General features: G+C 47.1%; 1 protein-coding gene across 1 annotated transcript; it reads left to right on the forward strand.

The window, feature by feature from the left end:
* The first annotated feature begins 17,785 nt into the window (after positions 1-17,785).
* LOC115691601 (uncharacterized) lies at positions 17,786-18,226 on the forward strand. Its single transcript, XM_030618295.1, has one exon. The coding sequence runs from the start codon at positions 17,786-17,788 to the stop codon at positions 18,224-18,226; it is 441 nt and encodes a 146-aa protein (XP_030474155.1).
* Positions 18,227-18,668: the final 442 nt, after the last annotated feature.

Here is an 18,668-nt window from a genome sequence, read left to right on the forward strand (position 1 = left end):
AGTGCCACGTGTCGCGATCCTACGCACTTTGACCATTTTACCCTTGATCCGACGGTCTAGGTTTAACCCAATCCAATAATTGAGGGGCAAAATTGTCCGAGGCCCAATAATGCAGCTGAAAAAAACCAATAATAATAATCCCAAAGAATTTCCCAAAATTCGGAACTGAAACGGGCCCAGGGGCAAAATCGTCATTTTTTCGGTCCCGGGGCGAAATTCCAATTTTTATCCCAATCAACCCCAAATATGCGTGGCCAACATAATATGGCGTCGGAATCGTGAAAATAGCTTCTTAAGCCCTTGAAAATCGACTGCAAAGTCCTGAGAATAAAATAATATTATTTTTCACTTCCGAGCCAAAATTTCAATTTTTGACCGAAACAACTCTAAATGCACGTGGCCACCCCAAAATGACACTAGCCTCGAAAAATAACCTCAAACGACTTCAGAATCACCATCGGTGACCAGAGGGGCAAAAGCGTCATTTTCCGGGTCCCGGACCGAAATTCATTTTTTTGCAGAAATGGGTGGCCCCAAGGTTGGCCAAGCCAAAAACGTCATCAGCCGCTCAAAATTGTCACTTTCAAAATTCTCGATTCCCGATCCCGAATTCCAAGAAATGACTAAAATTGAACAATCGCGACTTTAGCTTATCTCTTGCTAACGGGTGGCTCCTTGGAATTACGCGCTCTCGACCCGTGACCGACACTAAGTCAAATCACGTTTAAGTTTACTCTTCCCAGGACGACCTCGATTGTCATATAATTGCGAGGGTCTGTCACTAGTGCCCTTCGGACACGATCAATCGAATAGACCGATCTCGGTTGGCTCAAAACATTCCCTCGTCAATCCATATGGTCGAAGATCAAACCAAGGTCGAGTTCTTTGGTCGTGCGAACTCAATCCCGTAATAGCCTTACCCCTAAGGTTAGCATCCCGAGAATGCGCGGGTCCCGGGTGAGATCTCACTATAAGTGCATTGGCCAAAATATTCATTTCTTAAATCCCGAGAAAAGGATCGAAAATTCAGACTGTTACATCCTCCTTTTGGATCCTTAACTAATGATACCCTGTCCTTAGATCAATCTTAGAGAATATCGAGGCTCCTTGTAACTGATCGAACATGTCGTCAATCCTTGGGAGGGGATACTTATTCTTGATCGTCACCTGATTCAGCTGGCGGTAATCGATGCACAGCCTCAACGACCCATCCTTCTTTCTGACGAACAAGACTGGCGCTCCCCATGGAGATGCACTCGGTCAGATAAAACCTTTGTCCAGCAGTTCCTGCATCTGAACCTTTAATTCTTTCAACTCTGACAATGACATCCTATAAGGCGGCTTCGAGATTGGCTCAGTCCTAGGGGCCAACTCAATAACAAACTCCACTTCTCTTTCTGGTGGCAATCCCGGCAATTCCTAGGGAAAGACATCGAGAAAGTCGCACACCACTGCTATATCCTCCAGTCGCACTTCTTCTGCCATCGAATCAACCACACTGGCCAGGTAATCTTGACATCCCTCATCCAACAACTTGGTTGCTTCTACTGATGAAACCCAAGGGATCGAGGTTCCTCCTCGACTCCCTACAAACTCAAATCTAGGGTGTCCAGCCGGACTAAACTGAATCACCCTGCTACTACAATCCATCACAGCATTCTGTTTGACTAACCAATCCATGCCCACAATCACATCAAAATCATATATTGGCAAAACAGCTAAATCTATCTTGCTTTCTACGCCACCAATTATTATCTCACAGTCCGGGCATCCTAACGATATGCATATCTTATCCATTAATGGCATAGTCACACATAACCGCACTTCTAGTAAAATAGGTTTTAATCTAGCCAATTCAACAAACTGAGCAGATACAAAGGAGTGCGACGTTCCCGGATCAAACAAAGCATATGCGACATGATTGCACAGAGAAACCATACCTGTGACCACGCTTGGCGCATTCTCAACTTCCCTTCGCGCCATGGCGTACACCCGTCCTTGTGCCGGCGGCCTGTTCATATTAGCCAGCGGGGGATTCCCGGCCTGATTTCCAACTTAGGGTTGTTGGACTTGCATCGGTGGACCTGCTGGGCGTTGCTGGGAACAATTTCTTATCTGATGCTCCAGACTCCCACACTTGAAACAAGCCCCAAATCTGTTCTGCTGGTGGCTCGATTTTCCGATATTCTTTCTAATCGGTGGGACGAATCGCCGGTTTCCCGCCATCGGTTTCTTCCCGAGACGACGGTTGTCCCTATTTTGGGTGAACCGCGATCCAGAAGCGGCTAACCTTTCCAACTGATCTCGCTCTATGGCTTGAGCCCACTCATACATCTCCCCGTATTCCCGAATGTTGAGCGATATCATCTAACTCCTAAGGTCCGGCTTTAGCCCATCTCGAAATCTCCGAACCTTATCCTGCGGGTTCTCCACCATCCTAGGTACAAATCTCGACAATCTAGCGAACTCCGCTTCATATTGATCTACAGTCATCTGTCCTTGGCAGAGCCTCATAAATTTCACTAGTTTCCTTTTCTGGGCACTCTCTGAGAAATACTTTCCATAAAAATTCTCGGTAAACACAGCCCAAGTCTGGGCGACACCCTCTGGAAATACTTTGCCCTTGGTGGCCTTCCACCAGTCATTTGCATTGTCCTGCAACTGATATACCGCCAATGTCACCCTTTCAGTCTCGGTGCATCCCAGAACATCGAAGGCTTTCTCCAACTCTTCTACCGAACGCGGTGTAGCCTCAAGGTCACCCTTCCCGTTGAACTTCGGCGGTTTTAATTTTAAGAACTGATCAACCAACTTAGACATCGGCCTGATCACATTTGTCGGTCCCGGAATTGGATTCCCATTATTCCCCTGATTCTCATTATTTCCGTTATTCCCATTGGCCCCATTGGCAGCAGCAACGGCGGCTTCAACAGTAGCGGCAATAGTGGCATTCCTCTCCTGGTTCTGCCTACCCCCTAGAATTCCCGCTTCCTCGAGAGCCCTCAAAATTCCATCTACCCTTGGATCCTCTGCAACCCTCACTTGCGGTTCTACGCGGTCTTGCTCACGGCCTCGACCTCTACCATGGCCTCGACCTCTACCTCTTCCTTGGCTACTCATCTTCCCAACTCGCATGCTCACCTACCTACTATAATTCCATTCAGGAATTAGAGACCTAAACCAAGCTAAACCGGTCTAAGGTCCTAGGCAAGGAACTAACACAACAGCAATCAATCACTCAGCATGCGGCCAAACACAAGCAGCATAAGAACTCAACCAAAGAGATACACGTACTTACCTCGGGTCCTACCGCATTTGTACTTTACGGGTCAATTCAAACAACCAGTCAATCAAGATACAGACAGTCAGGAGGTACACATAGCACACAAGTCTCCCTATTGGCTACCCAAGGTCATCGCTCCTTATCAATCCAGGCTTCGACCTAATTGGACCGAGCTAACCTTGCTTTGATACCAAATCAACAGGGGATGTCACACCCCGAACCCTATGGTGCGCTTCAACCCAACCGAGGTCGATTCAGGTGCGACGTCCCAGGACGCGTCGCCAACCCAACACCCAACACAGAGAATCATGCACACGCGGAAACAACATAAACACCCATACAATTTCAAACACATGACCAAGGATAGCACAATCAATAAACAGCATTATAAATAAACACTTGCATTAACATCGGGAAACATATACAATATCCATTTACAGCATACGCACAAAAATCAAAAGCGAGTCAATGGCCACTACAGACAAAAAGGGGTAAGTGGCCAGGCGGTTAGACTACTACCTAAGGTGGGGCTCCGATCAAAAAGGTACTGGCCCAACCTATCTGAGGCTAAGGCTAACCCTAAGAAACCCAGTCCGGGTCAGATCCCGAGGACTTAGAGAAACTGTCAGACAGCTCGACCTCGGAGTCTAGGGAATCCAGCTCGTACTCGGCCTCTGTCGGCTCCTCTTCAGAATCCATCTCCTTAGGCTCGCCCTCCTGCTCGGGGTTCAGCTCCATCGGCTCTGGCTCCTCGTCCGACTCCATCGGCTCCGGGTTAGAGTCCCAATCCACCGGCTCCTTGTCCACCAGGTCGAACTCGTCAACCTCCCAGATAACAGGCTGGCGGCCAGAACAAGAACTCCCCTCGAACGTGTACTCGGGGCTCGCCAGGTCTCCATCCTAACACTGGGGATCTACCTCACCTAGCCCTTTGAACGGGACGTCAAAAGTCCTAAGGGGCCCAAAAGTCCCAGAGTAGTCTCTGAAACACTAGGCTATATACTCGTGGGCCTGAAAATGCTGCTCGCCCACATCAACCCATACGGTGGTAAGGTGTCTAATATACGTATCCCCGTGCCCTACGGGGTACTCGGTCACGTCCCGGTCTATCCGTGACGGGATCCCAAAACGTATTGGTACCTCAGACATCTTCAGGGCCGGGGGTCTGAAAAGTTGGGTTTTTAACAACAATGAGAACGAATCTTAGCGAGTAAAACCCCCTAAACCTAAACTAGGCTAACATGCACCTCCTGACAGGCAAACGAAACACATATAACCAGTAACAATTGACAATCAATTGACCTAGGCCCTTGGGCCCAGATCGAGCACACAATTGACCCTGCAGGTTAGGCATAATATAATCACCATAATGGCACATACGCGACAGGCTTATTCACACATACGCCATACACATGGTCATGCTCATTAATGTCTGCATTACACACGAGTCACCGACACTCACATGCTTGCACACTTGCCAATGTACTCTTGCACAAATATGCCATCAATATGCCATGCTCATGATCCGGCTCAATAATGCACACTTGCACACTGCCAATTTCTCATTTAGAGCTCGACCCGCGTAAAACGCATCAGGTCTGACCCGCGTAAAACGCATCAGGTCTATTCATATCCAACACTTCCTGGCCCGCGTAAAATGCATCAGTCCTAGTGTCTCTAGCCCGCGTAAAACGCATCAGGCGCAACATTGATCTCCATGTACCGACCGAACCCACGTAAAACGCATCAAGTTGGCCGTCTTCCTGCAATCCGGACATCGTCCCGCGTAAAACGCATCAGGACGGGTTCAATACCCTGCGTAATACGCATCGGGGCTTTATGCGATCACACGTACACACAGTCAATTTTATCTGAACCCCACGTAAAACGCATTTAAGCAATTAAGCGATCACATGCTCATGTCAGGCACGCATATTCGCACAAATCTCATCTCAAGCCAATGCTCAGCATGCGAAATGTGTGGCCATGCAGTCCGGCACTCGTACAATAACATGATGCACAATGAGCATCCAATTTCACATGGGCACATAATTGTTTCAATGCCAAGACATGCCCAACAAATGTCACAACATGCTCAATAACAATCCGACATACTCAATTTAGTAGCAACATGCCCAATTAACGTACTGGCATGCCCAATTTAGCAATTCAATGCAATTAGCAAACCACAAACTCGCACACTCGAGGCCAGCCATGCTACTCCATACACGGTCACAATATTCACGTGACATGGCATCATGAAATTGATAACAACCGAGCACAATTCAGTCACCAATCGGTCAATCCAAGCACCCTCGAAAATTACGCGATTAAATCCTAGTTTGTCCAAACTTAGTCCAATTTCATCCCAACGTGGACAGCCACAAACCAGCACCTCTAGGCCTCCAATCAACATAATAATCCACTAAAATCATCACAATACCAGCCGCTATGATCAGCCCACTAATTACCCCTAAAATTACACTAATTAACCACTAAAATACCCTAAACCTATCTAGAAATGCTTAATTATCCTAATTAGGGTTTAGGGGTAATTACTCACCTAGGCTCCTAAGCTCCAAACAAGGCTGAGCAGGTGGGGAAAAAGGGCGGCCTGAGCTGGTCTCACGGCGGCACACGGCGGTGGCGGCGATGGGCGGTTCACGGCCAAGGGAGGCTGATCGGCAATGGTGGGGGGTGACGGGATGAGAGAGAGACGAGAGGTGAGGGTGGTGGCGCGGCGGCGGCGGCTTGCGCGGACGGTGGCTGGCGGCGCTTGCGCGCGGCGGCAACCGGCTTGGTGTTCCGGCGAGCGGCTCTTGCACGGCCGAAGGGGAAGAAAAATGGAGAGATGGAGAGGGAATGGGACGGTCAAGTGGTGGTGCAAGGCGGCATGGACGGTGACATGGCGGCGGCGGCTCACGGTGCTTCCCCGGCGGCGGTGGCTCACGGTCGACCAATAGGGAAAGAGAGAGAGAGAGAGCTGGCGGGATGGAGAGGGGGAGCTGGCCGGAGTAGTGATGGTGAGAATGAGGGAGAGAGAGAGAGAGACTAGAGTGTATTATTGGGGGGGCTTAGTGGAGTGGTTGAACTACTCTTCCAAAAATGACCATCTTGTCCTCACACCAAAGGCTAGGATCAAGTCTATCTAAAATATCTACGGAAAATTAGTCCACTAATTCTAATAATAATAGGGCTGAGCAAGACCATAATATCCTCCAATTAAATCTCTAAAATTCGGAATACAAGCATAGGGCATAGGTGCAAAACGGTAATTTTCCGGTCCCGGGTCAAATTTTCAATTTTCGACTCTACTGATCCCAAATATAATTGGCCACACTTATACGACGTTGTCCTTGCAAAATAGTCGCGTACACCCATGAAATTCGACACTGAAGACCGAACTCAATTCCACGATCGATTTCGCTCAAATGCGATTTTAGCGTTTCTCACTAACAGGCGGCTGTTTAGGGGTTACGCGTATCGACTTAGGATTACTCGAATCGTGACGATCTCGATCTCCCAGAGAACACGAGGATTTATCACTAGTTTCGGGGGTCGCGATCGTTCGGAATAAGTTCGAGATCGTTCGCCACGCGTACTCCCGGTCGTGCGGAATCACCCGAGATCCGATCGTACAGCGTTGGCCAAACTAAATCCGTCACTCTCCTTGGATCGGCTCACATTGGCCCAAAATATTCCCTCGTCGTCCCTCGGAATCGGACCCGATTCACGGTCGAGTTCTTGGGTCCACGTACTGTTTTTCCTAGTTAGCCATTCTTTGTTGGTCAGTATCCCGAGAATGATCAGTTCCGGGCGAGACTTACTAAAACGAAGTGAGAAATACATGTCTATTTCATTGATCACGAAAGTGGATCGAATTCAGGACGTTATAGGTAGACATCAATTATTGGTGTAAATTAGACTATTTCTCTCATTTTCTCTCTCCCTCTCATTCTCTCACTCTCTCGGCAATCTCTCTCTCCCTCACCCCTCTCTCAGCCGACCTCCCCCTTTCCCTCTCTCCCACCGTGAAGTGGCCAGCCGACCACACCCATCGCCGCCGTGCAACCGCCGTGAAGGATCGCCGCCGTCCGGTCGTCCTTGAAGCCACGATCTCACCACCATCACCACCGCCGTCCCTCTCTCTCTCCCCTGTTTTTCCCCCTCACCGAAACACCATCACCAGCCACCATTTTTCAGCCAAGAGTAGCCAAGAAAGCCAGCAGCCAATCGCCGCCGTTCGCCACCGCTCGTGACCGCCGGTGAGTCGCCGGTAACCCTTACCGCTTGTCGCTGCCGCCGCTGCTGTTTGCTCTCTTTCCAGCCACCGTTGAGGCCTCGATTTCGCGTAGGAATCACAAGTAAGTGATACCCTAACCCTGCCTAGGATAACGGGTATTTTCGGGTTAGTTCGGAGCCGTTTTAGCAAGCTTTAGGGGTTATTTGTAGAGGAATGGTTGGACTGCTTTGGCTGAGTTGTTAGGATGAAATTGTGATGATTTTTTAGGTGGATTGGAGGTTAGAATTGATTGATTTTGTGATTGCAATGGTTACGAGTGATTATTGTGGCTTATTGCGTAAAAAACGGGCCTAAATGTGCAGTTATGGTGATTTTCTGTGGTGGCCGAATTACTGTTCATTCTGTGGCCGAATTGGTGTATATTGGTGATTAAGATATAGTACGTGTTGGTTAGGGGGTTGTCGGTAGGAGTACGATGCCCGTGAATGGTGAAATTTGGCTTAAAATGCAAAAACTCGAGTTAATTGTGCACGTACGAATTGAATTGGATTGGGTGGAAATTTGGCATGTTTGTGTGTCAATTGAGCATGTGAAATGCGTGAGGTTCGATGCGTGCATGGGCTGAATTGGATCGGTTGGTAATTTGACATATCGGTATGTCAATCGAGCATGTTCGTATGATGTTCGAGCGAGCGAACGGGTGAAAAATTTATGTGATATATCGTGCGTGTAGTCACAAAAATCCCTAAGGCGTGTACTGTAATGCGGGGAATTGAGCCGTCCTAAGGCGTGTACTTTAAAGCGGGACAATGCCCGGTATTGCCGGAAGACCGCCAATCTGAGACGTGTACGTTAATGCGGGTTGTACCGTAGGTGGAGAATGTTGAGCCTGAGGCGTGTACTGTAACGCGGGCAAGAGACATAGCCTGAGGCGTGTACTGTAACGCGGGATAAGAAGTGTTGTGAATTTGAGACGGTCATATGTGAACCGTCGATTGAAAGTGGACCTAATGCGTAATTACGCGGGTCTTTGACAAGTTTAATGAGAATAGTGTGGTGAGACGTGAACGAGTGTGTGAAATGCGGAATTGGAAATGCCATATGTTTAACTTTTGTCTCTGGGCATGAAAATTTATTTGAAATGTTTATGTGGTTGGAATTTGTGTAATTGTGACTAACATGCAGATTGTACGCATTAAAAGCCCAGGTAAGTGCAATTGTGTGCCTGTAATGTGCTTATTGAGTGTTATTGTGTTTGGACTTGTCTGGAGGTATGTGTTAGCCTAGGTGGGGTTTAGGGTCTTTACTTGTTGAGATGTGTCTCATGGTTGTTTAACCAAACCATTTCAGAACCCCAGCCTGAACCATGAATCTTCCACCGCCGTCGCCTCAGTATTTTGGTATACCGATGTACACCGATCATAACGTGGTAGAGTATCCGATAGATGAGAATATGGCTTGGATCAAGCACACTACCGTAGTCTGGGTAGATATAGGACAACCCCTCTGGCAAGCCCACACCTATACCGCCTGGTGTTTTCGGGATGGGATGGATGAGTTTGGCCCTATCCGTGGTTTTGATGTCCCTTTCGACGGAGTGGGAGATTGGGATTCGTCAGCCATACCTCCTTCTGATGGGGAGATGACTAGCCCCGAATACTAGTCTCGCACAGTTAGGGCATCAGTACATACCCGCAGCACCTGAACCTTCACTGGCTGAGCTTGATCCGGAGCCGGAAGAATCACAGGCAGGGTATGATCCGATAGATGTGGATCTAGGTGCAGTGCCAGAGGAGGAACCCGGAGAAGAAGAGCCCGAAGAAGAGTCTGAAGAGGCACCGGAAGAAGAACCCGAAGACGAGCCAGAAAGAGATCCAGAAGTAGAACCAGAGCATGAACCAGAGGATGAGCCAGAGGAAGAGTCAGAAGAGGAGTCTAAAGAGGAGGAGCGAATTGAGGTTCTGTTAGAGTCGGGTGATGAGGACAACCCGATTAAGATCGAGGCTGACTCTGAGCCCTCAAAGGAGCAGGTGGCTCATGGGGAATCAGATTCGAGTTCTGGGGAGTTTGACTCAGAGTGGACATCATCCAGGGGACGTAAGGGCTAGTTTAGGGGTAGAGTGAAGGTTTTGAAGTGTCCCATTTTTTGAGCTAGAGTATTCCCAGACTGCTGATCCTTTTTGTTATCGGTGGAGTAGACTTTAGAAGCCGGTGTGCATGTATATTATGTGTATTGTAAATGGAGTGTAATGAATTAGTTTGACTCGGAAGTGAATGTATATATATTCTCCCTATTACCCCTCTCAAAGTATTGTCTAGGTGTGTTGTTTCCGCTAGTGCTTTATCTCTATGACGTAAGGGGTCGGCGACATCCTGGGACGTCGCGATATTCGACTATAGAGGTATATTGCGAGCTCGATGGGGTTCGGGGCGTGACATCACGATTTGAATTGGTATCAGAGCAAGGACAGCTCGATCTAAGTTAGTCGAAGCCTGGAGTGATAAGGAGCGGATACCCTGGGGTAGTCATCTAGGGAGACCTTAGCGAGTCATAGGTGTGGAATGAGGTACGCGTGCCTCCAGACTGTTTGTTGTGATTGCTGAGTGAATTGAGTGTTATAACGATTGGAATGCAGGTGCGTCTGGACCTGAGGTAAGTGCGCAGATTTTATTGATTGTGGCCTTGTGCTGTTTTGATTAATTACCTGCTAAGTGAATTATTGTGTTAATTCGCTGCTTAGGAATAGACTGGTATAGTTGGCCTAGGTTTCTAATTCCTGAGTGAAATTATAGCAGGTAGGTGAGCGATAGAAAATCGTGAGGATGAGTTCGAGAGGTAGAGGAATAAGGGGTCCATCATGTTCATGAGCCCGACCTGCAAGAGATCCGAGAATGGATGCGGTGATGAGGACCCTAGAGGAGATTGGTAATCTGATAGAACGGCAGACTCAGGAACGAACTGCCACTATTGCCCAAGCTGCTGAGGCCGCTGTGGCCACCGCCACCAATAATAACAATGGGAATCAAGGGCAGGGGCAAGTGAATGTGAATAGGCAGATGCATCAACTAGTTGAGCAGTTTTTGAAATTAAAGCCCCCTAAGTTTGATGGTAAGGGCGACCTTGAGGTTGCATCACTTTGGGTAGAGGAGTTAGAAAAAGCCTTTGAGGTACTAGGGTGCACCGAAGAAGAGAAAGTGACCTAGGCAGTGTACCAACTCCAAGGAAATGCAAGTGGCTGGTGGAAAGCCACCAGAGGAAGGGTGTTCCTTGCTGGTGCCGCCCAGACTTAGGCGATGTTTGTGGAAGTTTTCAATGGTAAGTATTTTTCTGAGAGTGCCCGGGAATAAAATGAGCCGAGTTTATGAGGCTTCGTCAGGGATAGAAGACAGTAGATCAGTATGAGGCTGAATTCGCTCGATTATCTAAGTTTGCCCCAAGGATGGTGGAGGACCCGTTGGATAGGGCTCAGAGGTTCCGAGATGGTTTGAAGCCGGACCTTCGCAGCCAAATGATTTCGTTGAATTTGAAGGATTATAACGAGATTTATGATCGGGCCTAAGCGATCGAACGTGACTTAGCGGATAGGGCTGCCGCTTCTGGGTCAAGATTTGCACCGGGTAGGGACAATCGCCACTTTGGGAAAAGGCCAATGGCGAGTAATCGACGTTTTGTCCCTCCTGCTAGGAGGAATATCGGGAAACCAAACCGTTTACAGAATGGTCCATGTCGGGTGTGTGGGGAAAGACATGGAAATAGACCTTATCCGAACAGGGGCGGAGCATGTTTCGGATGTGGCGGGATTGGCCATCAGATAAGGACTTGCCCTAACATCAGGCAGAGTAGGTCGCCTGTGTTGCCGCCACCTCGGAACGGGAACCAAATTGGAGCTACCCCGTCGGCTAAACAGAATAGGCCACCGGCCCAAGGACGGGTGTACGCCATGGCAAGGAGAGAGATTGAGAACGCGCCAGGGGTATTCACAGGTATGATTTCTCTATGCGATCATGCTACATATACTTTGTTTGACCCTGGGGCGTCACACTCATTTATATCAGAACAGTTTGTTAAATTGACTGGTTTATAGCCGCAATTGCTTGATGTTGTGTTATGTGTTACCACTCCACTGAATGATAAGGTGCTAGTCTCGTTAGGATGCCCGAATTGTAAGATTGTGATTGGAGATAGGGAGGAAATGATGAATCTAGCAGTTTTAGCCATGTATGACTTCAATGTGATAGTGGGTATGGATTGGTTAGTTAATCAAAGGGCTGTTGTGGATTGTAGTAGCAAGGTGATACAATTTAATCCGATTGGACATCCGAAATTCGAATTTATGGGAAACCGAGGGGGAACCTCGATCCCTTGGATTTCGTCGCTAGAAGTGACTAAGTTGTTGAACGAAGGGTGTCAAGGATTTCTAGCAGCTGTGATTGATTCAACGGCTGAGGAGCCGAGGCTAGAGGACATAGCTGTGGTGTGCGATTATCCCGATGTCTTTCCTCAAGAATTGCCGGGATTGCCACCTGAAAGAGAAGTAGAGTTTGTAATCGAGTTGGCCCCTGAGACTGAGCCAATCTCGAAGGCACCTTATAGAATGTCGTTGTCAGAGTTAAAGGAGTTAAAGGTGCAAATGCAAGAGTTATTGGACAAAGGTTTCATTTGTCCAAGTGCGTCTCCATGGGAAGCGCCAGTCTTATTTGTGAGGAAGAAGGATGGGTCATTAAGGTTATGTATTGATTATCGGCAGTTAAATCAAGTGACGATCAAGAATAAATATCCCCTGCCAAGGACAGATGATTTGTTCGATCAGTTACAAGGAGCTTCGGTATTTTCTAAGATTGGTTTGAGAACAGGATATCATCAATTGAGGATTAGGAAAGAGGATATACCGAAGACGGCATTCAGGACGAGATATGGACACTATGAATTTACGGTGATGCCGTTCGGATTGACTACGCCCCTGCTGCCTTTATGGACTTAATGAATCGGGTGTTTAAGGAGTTTTTAGATCAATTCGTCATAGTCTTTATAGACGATATATTGGTGTACTTAAAGAGCTCGGAAGAGCACGAGTTTCATTTGAGTAAAGTTTTACAGACCCTAAGGGAACACGCACTGTACGCCAAGTTTAGTAAGTGCGAGTTCTGGCTCAATCGAGTAGCATTTCTTGGACACGTGATCTCTGGGGAAGGAATCTCAGTAGATCCAGCAAAGATTGAGGCTGTAATAAAGTGGCCTAGACCAACAACGGTGACAGAGGTTCGAAGCTTTTTAGATTTGGCAGGATATTACCGACGTTTCGTGGAAGGATTCTCGGCAATAGCAACACCTTTAACACATTTATTGAAAAAGGAAACAAGGTTTGAATGGACCGACAAATATGAAAGGAGTTTTCAAGAACTAAAGCATAGATTGACAACAGCACCGGTATTGACTATCCCATCAGGACCAGGAGGATATGAAATTTATAGTGATGCGTCATTGAAAGGATTGGGGTGTGTACTCATGCAAAATGGACGAGTAGTAGCCTACGCATCAAGACAGTTGAGACCACATGAGTTGAATTACCCGACGTATGATTTGGAATTAGCCCCAATAGTATTCGCCCTTAAGATTTGGTGACATTACTTGTGCGGAGAGAAATTCCAGATATATAAGGTCCATCAGAGTCTGAAATATTTGTTTTCTCAAAAGGAGCTTAATATGAGACAGCGTCGTTGGATTGAATTACTTAAGGACTACGATTGTGATATTTTATATCACCCCGGAAAGGCCAACCGGGTAGCCGATGCATTGAGTCGGAAGTCAAGCATCGCACACTTGATGGTCAAGGAATGGACTTTATTGGAAAGAGTGCGAGACTCGGAGTTTAAGTTTGAAGTAAGTCAAGTCTCGAGCTTAATTGCCACTTTAAGAATCGAATTAGAAATCTAGACTAAGATTAAGACTTTACAGTCTACTGATCAAGAAATTCAAAGTATTCTGGAAATGGATGCTACCAAGAGAAAGCCGGACTTCCAAGTATCCGAGGATGGGATCTTGAAATTCCGTGGATGGTTGTGCGTGGCTGACGATGCAGAACTTAAGGAAGAAATCTTGTCGGAAGCGCATCGTAGTAATTATAGTATCCATCCGGGGAGTACAAAAATGTATTAGAATTTGAGACAATATTATTGGTGGAATGGCATGAAGGTGGACATAGCTAAGCACGTGGCCAAGTGTCTGACGTGCCAATAAGTGAAAGCGCAACATTGTAAGCCCGGAGGATTGTTGCGACCTTTGGAAATCCCAGAGTGGAAATGGGAACATATTACTATGGATTTTGTAATGGGATTACCAAGGGGCCAAAGAGGCCATGATTCCATTTGGGTAATTGTCGATAGATTGACAAAGTCAGCGCACTTCTTGGCCGTGCGAAAAGACTTCGCACTGGATCGGTATGCTGAGTTGTACGTACAACAGATAGTTTGTTTGCATGGGGTGCCAGTAACGATAACTTCGGATCGTGATCCTAGGTTTACCGCCAACTTTTGGAAAAGTCTGCAGATGACATTAGGATCAAAGCTGCAGTTTAGTACAGCTTACCATCCACAAATAGATGGTCAGTCTGAGAGGACAATTCAGACTCTAGAGGATATGCTTCGGGCATGTGTGTTGGATTTTCAAGGCAAGTGGGAGGAACAATTGCCCTTAGTTGAATTCGCGTATAATAATAGTTTTTAGCAGAGTATCGGGATGGCGCCATTTGAAGCGCTATATGGCAGAGCATGTAAAACGCCCGTATGTTGGGACGAAGTTGGAGAAAGGAGTATAACCGGACCAGAATATTTCAACAGTCAGTTGAGGCAGTTAAGATTATTCGTGAAAGGCTGAAAACAGCTCAAAGCCGTCAAAAGAGTTATGCAGACAGTAGACGAAGACCTTTGGAATTTCAAGTAGGGGATCACGTATTCCTTAAGGTATCGCCCATGAGAGGATTATCCCGATTTGGCAAGGAAGGGAAGTTAAGTCTGAGATACGTGGGACCCTTTGAGGTTTTGGAAAGGGTTGGAGACTTAGCTTATCGCCTTGCATTACCGCCAAATTTGTCGCAAGTTCATAATGTATTCCACGTGTCGATGCTGAGAAAATATGAACCGGACCCAACTCATGTGTTGAACTATGAAGAAATAGAAGTTGACGACAAGGTGTCGTATGTCGAAAGGCCAATAAGGATCGAAGATCGGAAAGAACGAGTTTTAAGGAACAAGACGATCCCGATGGTCAAGGTTGTTTGGGAACATCACGGGATAGAACGCGCTATATGGGAAAGTGAAGAGTTAATACAATGTCAATACCCCCGCTTGTTTGAGTAGCTAGGTTGAATTGTAAATTTCGAGGACGAAATTTTTATAAGGGGGAAGAGTTGTGACATTCTGAAATTAGACCCACTTGGGATTTATGAAATGGATGATTTTATGGACGTGCTTGTAATTAGATCTCGCCCGGAACTGATCACTCCTGGGATACTAACCGTTAGGGAATGGCTAATTAGGGATTTAAATTCGCGCGACCAAAGAAACTCGATTGTGAACCGACTTTCGACCATAAAAATTATCAATGTGACATTTTGAGCCAGTGTAGGCCGATCCAAGGATAGTTAGGGATCAATTCGCCGCCGACATACAAGTGGATCACGGGTGATTCCGTTTGATCACGAGATGAATTGACAAATGACCTTAAACCTATACCAAACGATCGCGCCCGTCGGAACTAGCGATTGATCCTCGCGATTACGTGACACCGAGGTCGTCACGATCCGAGTGAACTTAAACGTGGCTTGATTCAGTATCGGCGACGGGTCGAATGTGCGAATTTCCCCAAAAGCCACCCGTTAGTTCGAGATACGCTCAAGTTACGTTAATTAAATTTAGTCATTAATTAAAGACCAAGATTGGGCAATGGAAATTATGAAAGTCACGACAGGATAATTGGACGACTTTGTTATTGGCTTAGTCGGCCTCAGATTTGTCCGGATTCTTCAGAAAATTCGAATTCTGGCAAGAAATGGAAAATGATAGTTTTACCCTTGGGACTTTGTTAAGGCCAAGTATATTGTGAGAAGGGCATTTTGGTCATTTCACACTAACTTTAGAGATAAAAAATTTTGGACAATTTTACCCTTGGAAATTTTGTGAAATTCCAATTTTGCCCTTGGATATTTTTTGTAAGGATTAATCTTGGCCGTTGATCTTAGGATAAGGTTTAATCGTGGCCGTCGATTTGGAAATAGAGAGGAGGGTAGGATGGTCTTTTCCTAGGGGGTTGGACACCAATTATTGGTGTAAATTAGACTATTTATCTCATTTTCTCTCTCTCCCTCTCATTCTCTCACTCTCTCGGTAATCTCTCTCTTCTTCACCCCTCTCTCGGCCGACCTCCCCCTTTCCCTCTCTCCCACCGTGAAGTGGCCAGCCGGCTACACCCATCACCGCCGTCCGGTCGTCCTTGAAGCCACGGTCTCACCACCATCACCACCGCCGTCCCTCTCTCTCTCCCCTGTTTTTCCCCCTCACCAAAATACCATCACTAGCCACCCTTTTTCAGCCAAGAAAGCCAGCAGACAATCGCCACCGTTCGCCGCTGCTCGTGACCGCCGGTGAGTCGCGATAACCCTTACCGCTTGTCGCCGCCGCCGCTGCTATTTTCTTTCTGTCCAGCCACCATTGAGGCCTCGATTTCGCCTAGGAATCACAAGTAAGTGATACCCTAACCCTCACCTAGGATAACAAGTATTTTCGGGTTAGTTCGGGGCCGTTTTAGCAAGCTTTAGGGGTTATTCGTAGAGGAATGGTTGGACTGCTTTGGCTAAGTTGTTGGGATGAAATTGTGATGATTTTTTAGGTGGATTGGAGGTTAGAATTGATTGATTTTGTGATTGGAATGGTTACGAGTGATTATTGTGGCTTATTGCGTGAAAAACGAGCCTAAATGTGCCGTTATGGTAATTTTCTGTGGTGGCCGAATTACTGTTCATTCTGTGGCCGAATTGGTGTATATTGGTGATTAAGATATAGTACGTGTTGGTTTGGAGGTTGTCGATAGGAGTACGACACCCGTGAATGGTGAATTTGGCTTAAAATGCAAAAAACTCGAGTTAATTGTGCACGTGCGAATTGAATTGGATTGGCTGGAAATTTGGCATGTTTGTGTGTCAATTGAGCATGTGAAATGCGTGAGGTTCGATGCGTGCATGGGCTGAATTAGATCGGTTGGTAATTTGACATATCGGTGTGTCAATCGAGCATGTTCGTATGATGTTCGAGCGAGTGAACGGCTGAAAAATTTATGTGATATATCGTGCGTGTAGTCACGAAAATCCCTGAGGCGTGTACTGTAACGCAGGGAATTGAGCCGTCCTAAGGCGTGTACTTTAACGCGGGACAATGCCCGGTATTGCCGGAAGACCGCCAACCTGAGGCGTATACGTTAACACGAGTTGTGCCGTAGGTGGAGGATGTTGAGCCTGAGGCGTGTACTATAACGCGGGCAAGAGACATAGCCTGAGGCGTGTACTGTAACGCGGGCTAAGAAGCGTTGTGAAATTGAGACGATCGTTTGTGAACCATCGATTGAAAGTGGACCTGGTGCGTAATTACACGGGTCTTTGACAAGTTTAAAGAGAATAGTGTGGTGAGACGTGAACGAGTGTGTGAAATGTGGAATTGGAAATGCCATATGTTTGACTTTTGTCTCTCGACATGAAAATTTATTTGGAATGTGCATGTGGTTGGAATTTGTGTAATTGTGACTAACGTTCAGATTGTACACATTAAAAGCCCAGGTAAGTGCAATTGTGTGCCTGTGATGTACTTATTGAGTGTTATTGTGTTTGGACTTGTTTGGAGGTACGTGTTAGCCTAGGTGGGGTTTAAGGTGTTTACTTGCTGAGTTGTGTCTCACGGTTGTTTAACCAAACCATTTTAGAACCCCAGCCTGAACCATGAATCTTCCACCGCCGCCGCCTCAGCGTTTTGGTAAACCGATGCACACCGAACATAACGTGGTAGAGTATCCGATAGATGAGAATATGGCTTGGATCAAGCATACTACCGTAGTCTGGATAGATATAGGACAACCCCTCTGGCAAGCCCACACCTATACCGCCTGGTGTTTTCGGGATGGGATGGATGAGTTTGGCCCTGTCCGTGGTTTTGATGTCCCTTTCGACGGAGTGGGAGATTGGGATCCGTCAGCCATACCTCCTCCTGATGGGGAGATGACTAGCCTGGATACTAGTCTCGCACAGTCAGGGCATCAACACATACCCGCAGCACCTAAACCTTCAGTGGCTGAGCCTGATCCGGAGCCGGAAGAATCACAGGCAAGGTATGATCCGATGGGTGTGGATCTAGGTGCAGTGCCAGAGGAGGAACTCGGAGAAGAAGAGCCTAAAGAGGCACCGGAAAAAGAACCCGAAGACGAGCCAGAAGGAGATCCAGAAGTAGAACCAGAGGATGAGCTACAGGAAGAGCCAGAAGAGGAGTCTGAAGAGGAGGAGCGAATTGAGGTTTCGTTAGAGTCGGGTGATGAGGATAACCCGATTGAGATCGATGCTGACTCTGAGCCCTCAGAGGAGCAGGTGGCTCAGGGGGAATCAGATTCGAGTTCTGGGGAGTCTGACTCGGAGTGGACACCATCCAGAGGGCGTAGGGGCTAGTTTAGGGGTAGAGTGAAGGTTTTGAAGTGTCCCATTTTTTGAGCTAGAGTATACCCAAACTGCTGATCCTTTTTATTATCGGTGGAGTAGACTTTAGAAGCCGATGTGCATGTATATTATGTGTATTGTAAATGGAGTGTAATGGATAAGTTTGACTCGGAAGTGAATGTATATATATTCTCCCTATTACCCCTCTCAAAGTATTGTCTGGGTGTGTTGTTTCCACTAGTGCTTTATCTCTCTGACGTGAGGGGTCGGCGACATCCTGGGACGTCGCGATAATCGACCACAGAGGTATGTCGCGAGCTCGATGGGGTTTGGGGCGTGACATTGTTCCTCTGGCAAAGCTCGAGTTTTGCTAGAGCTCAATTAGGGTTCGAAGAAAATGAGTGCTCATCGGGGCATTGGGAGAGTGGACATGGATGATGGATAGTCCGACTTA

Source organism: Syzygium oleosum, unplaced genomic scaffold, assembly GCF_021117445.2.
Source record: "Syzygium oleosum isolate NSW1041296 unplaced genomic scaffold, Sole_v2.1 Sole_v2.11, whole genome shotgun sequence".
Lineage (NCBI taxonomy): Eukaryota > Viridiplantae > Streptophyta > Magnoliopsida > Myrtales > Myrtaceae > Syzygium > Syzygium oleosum.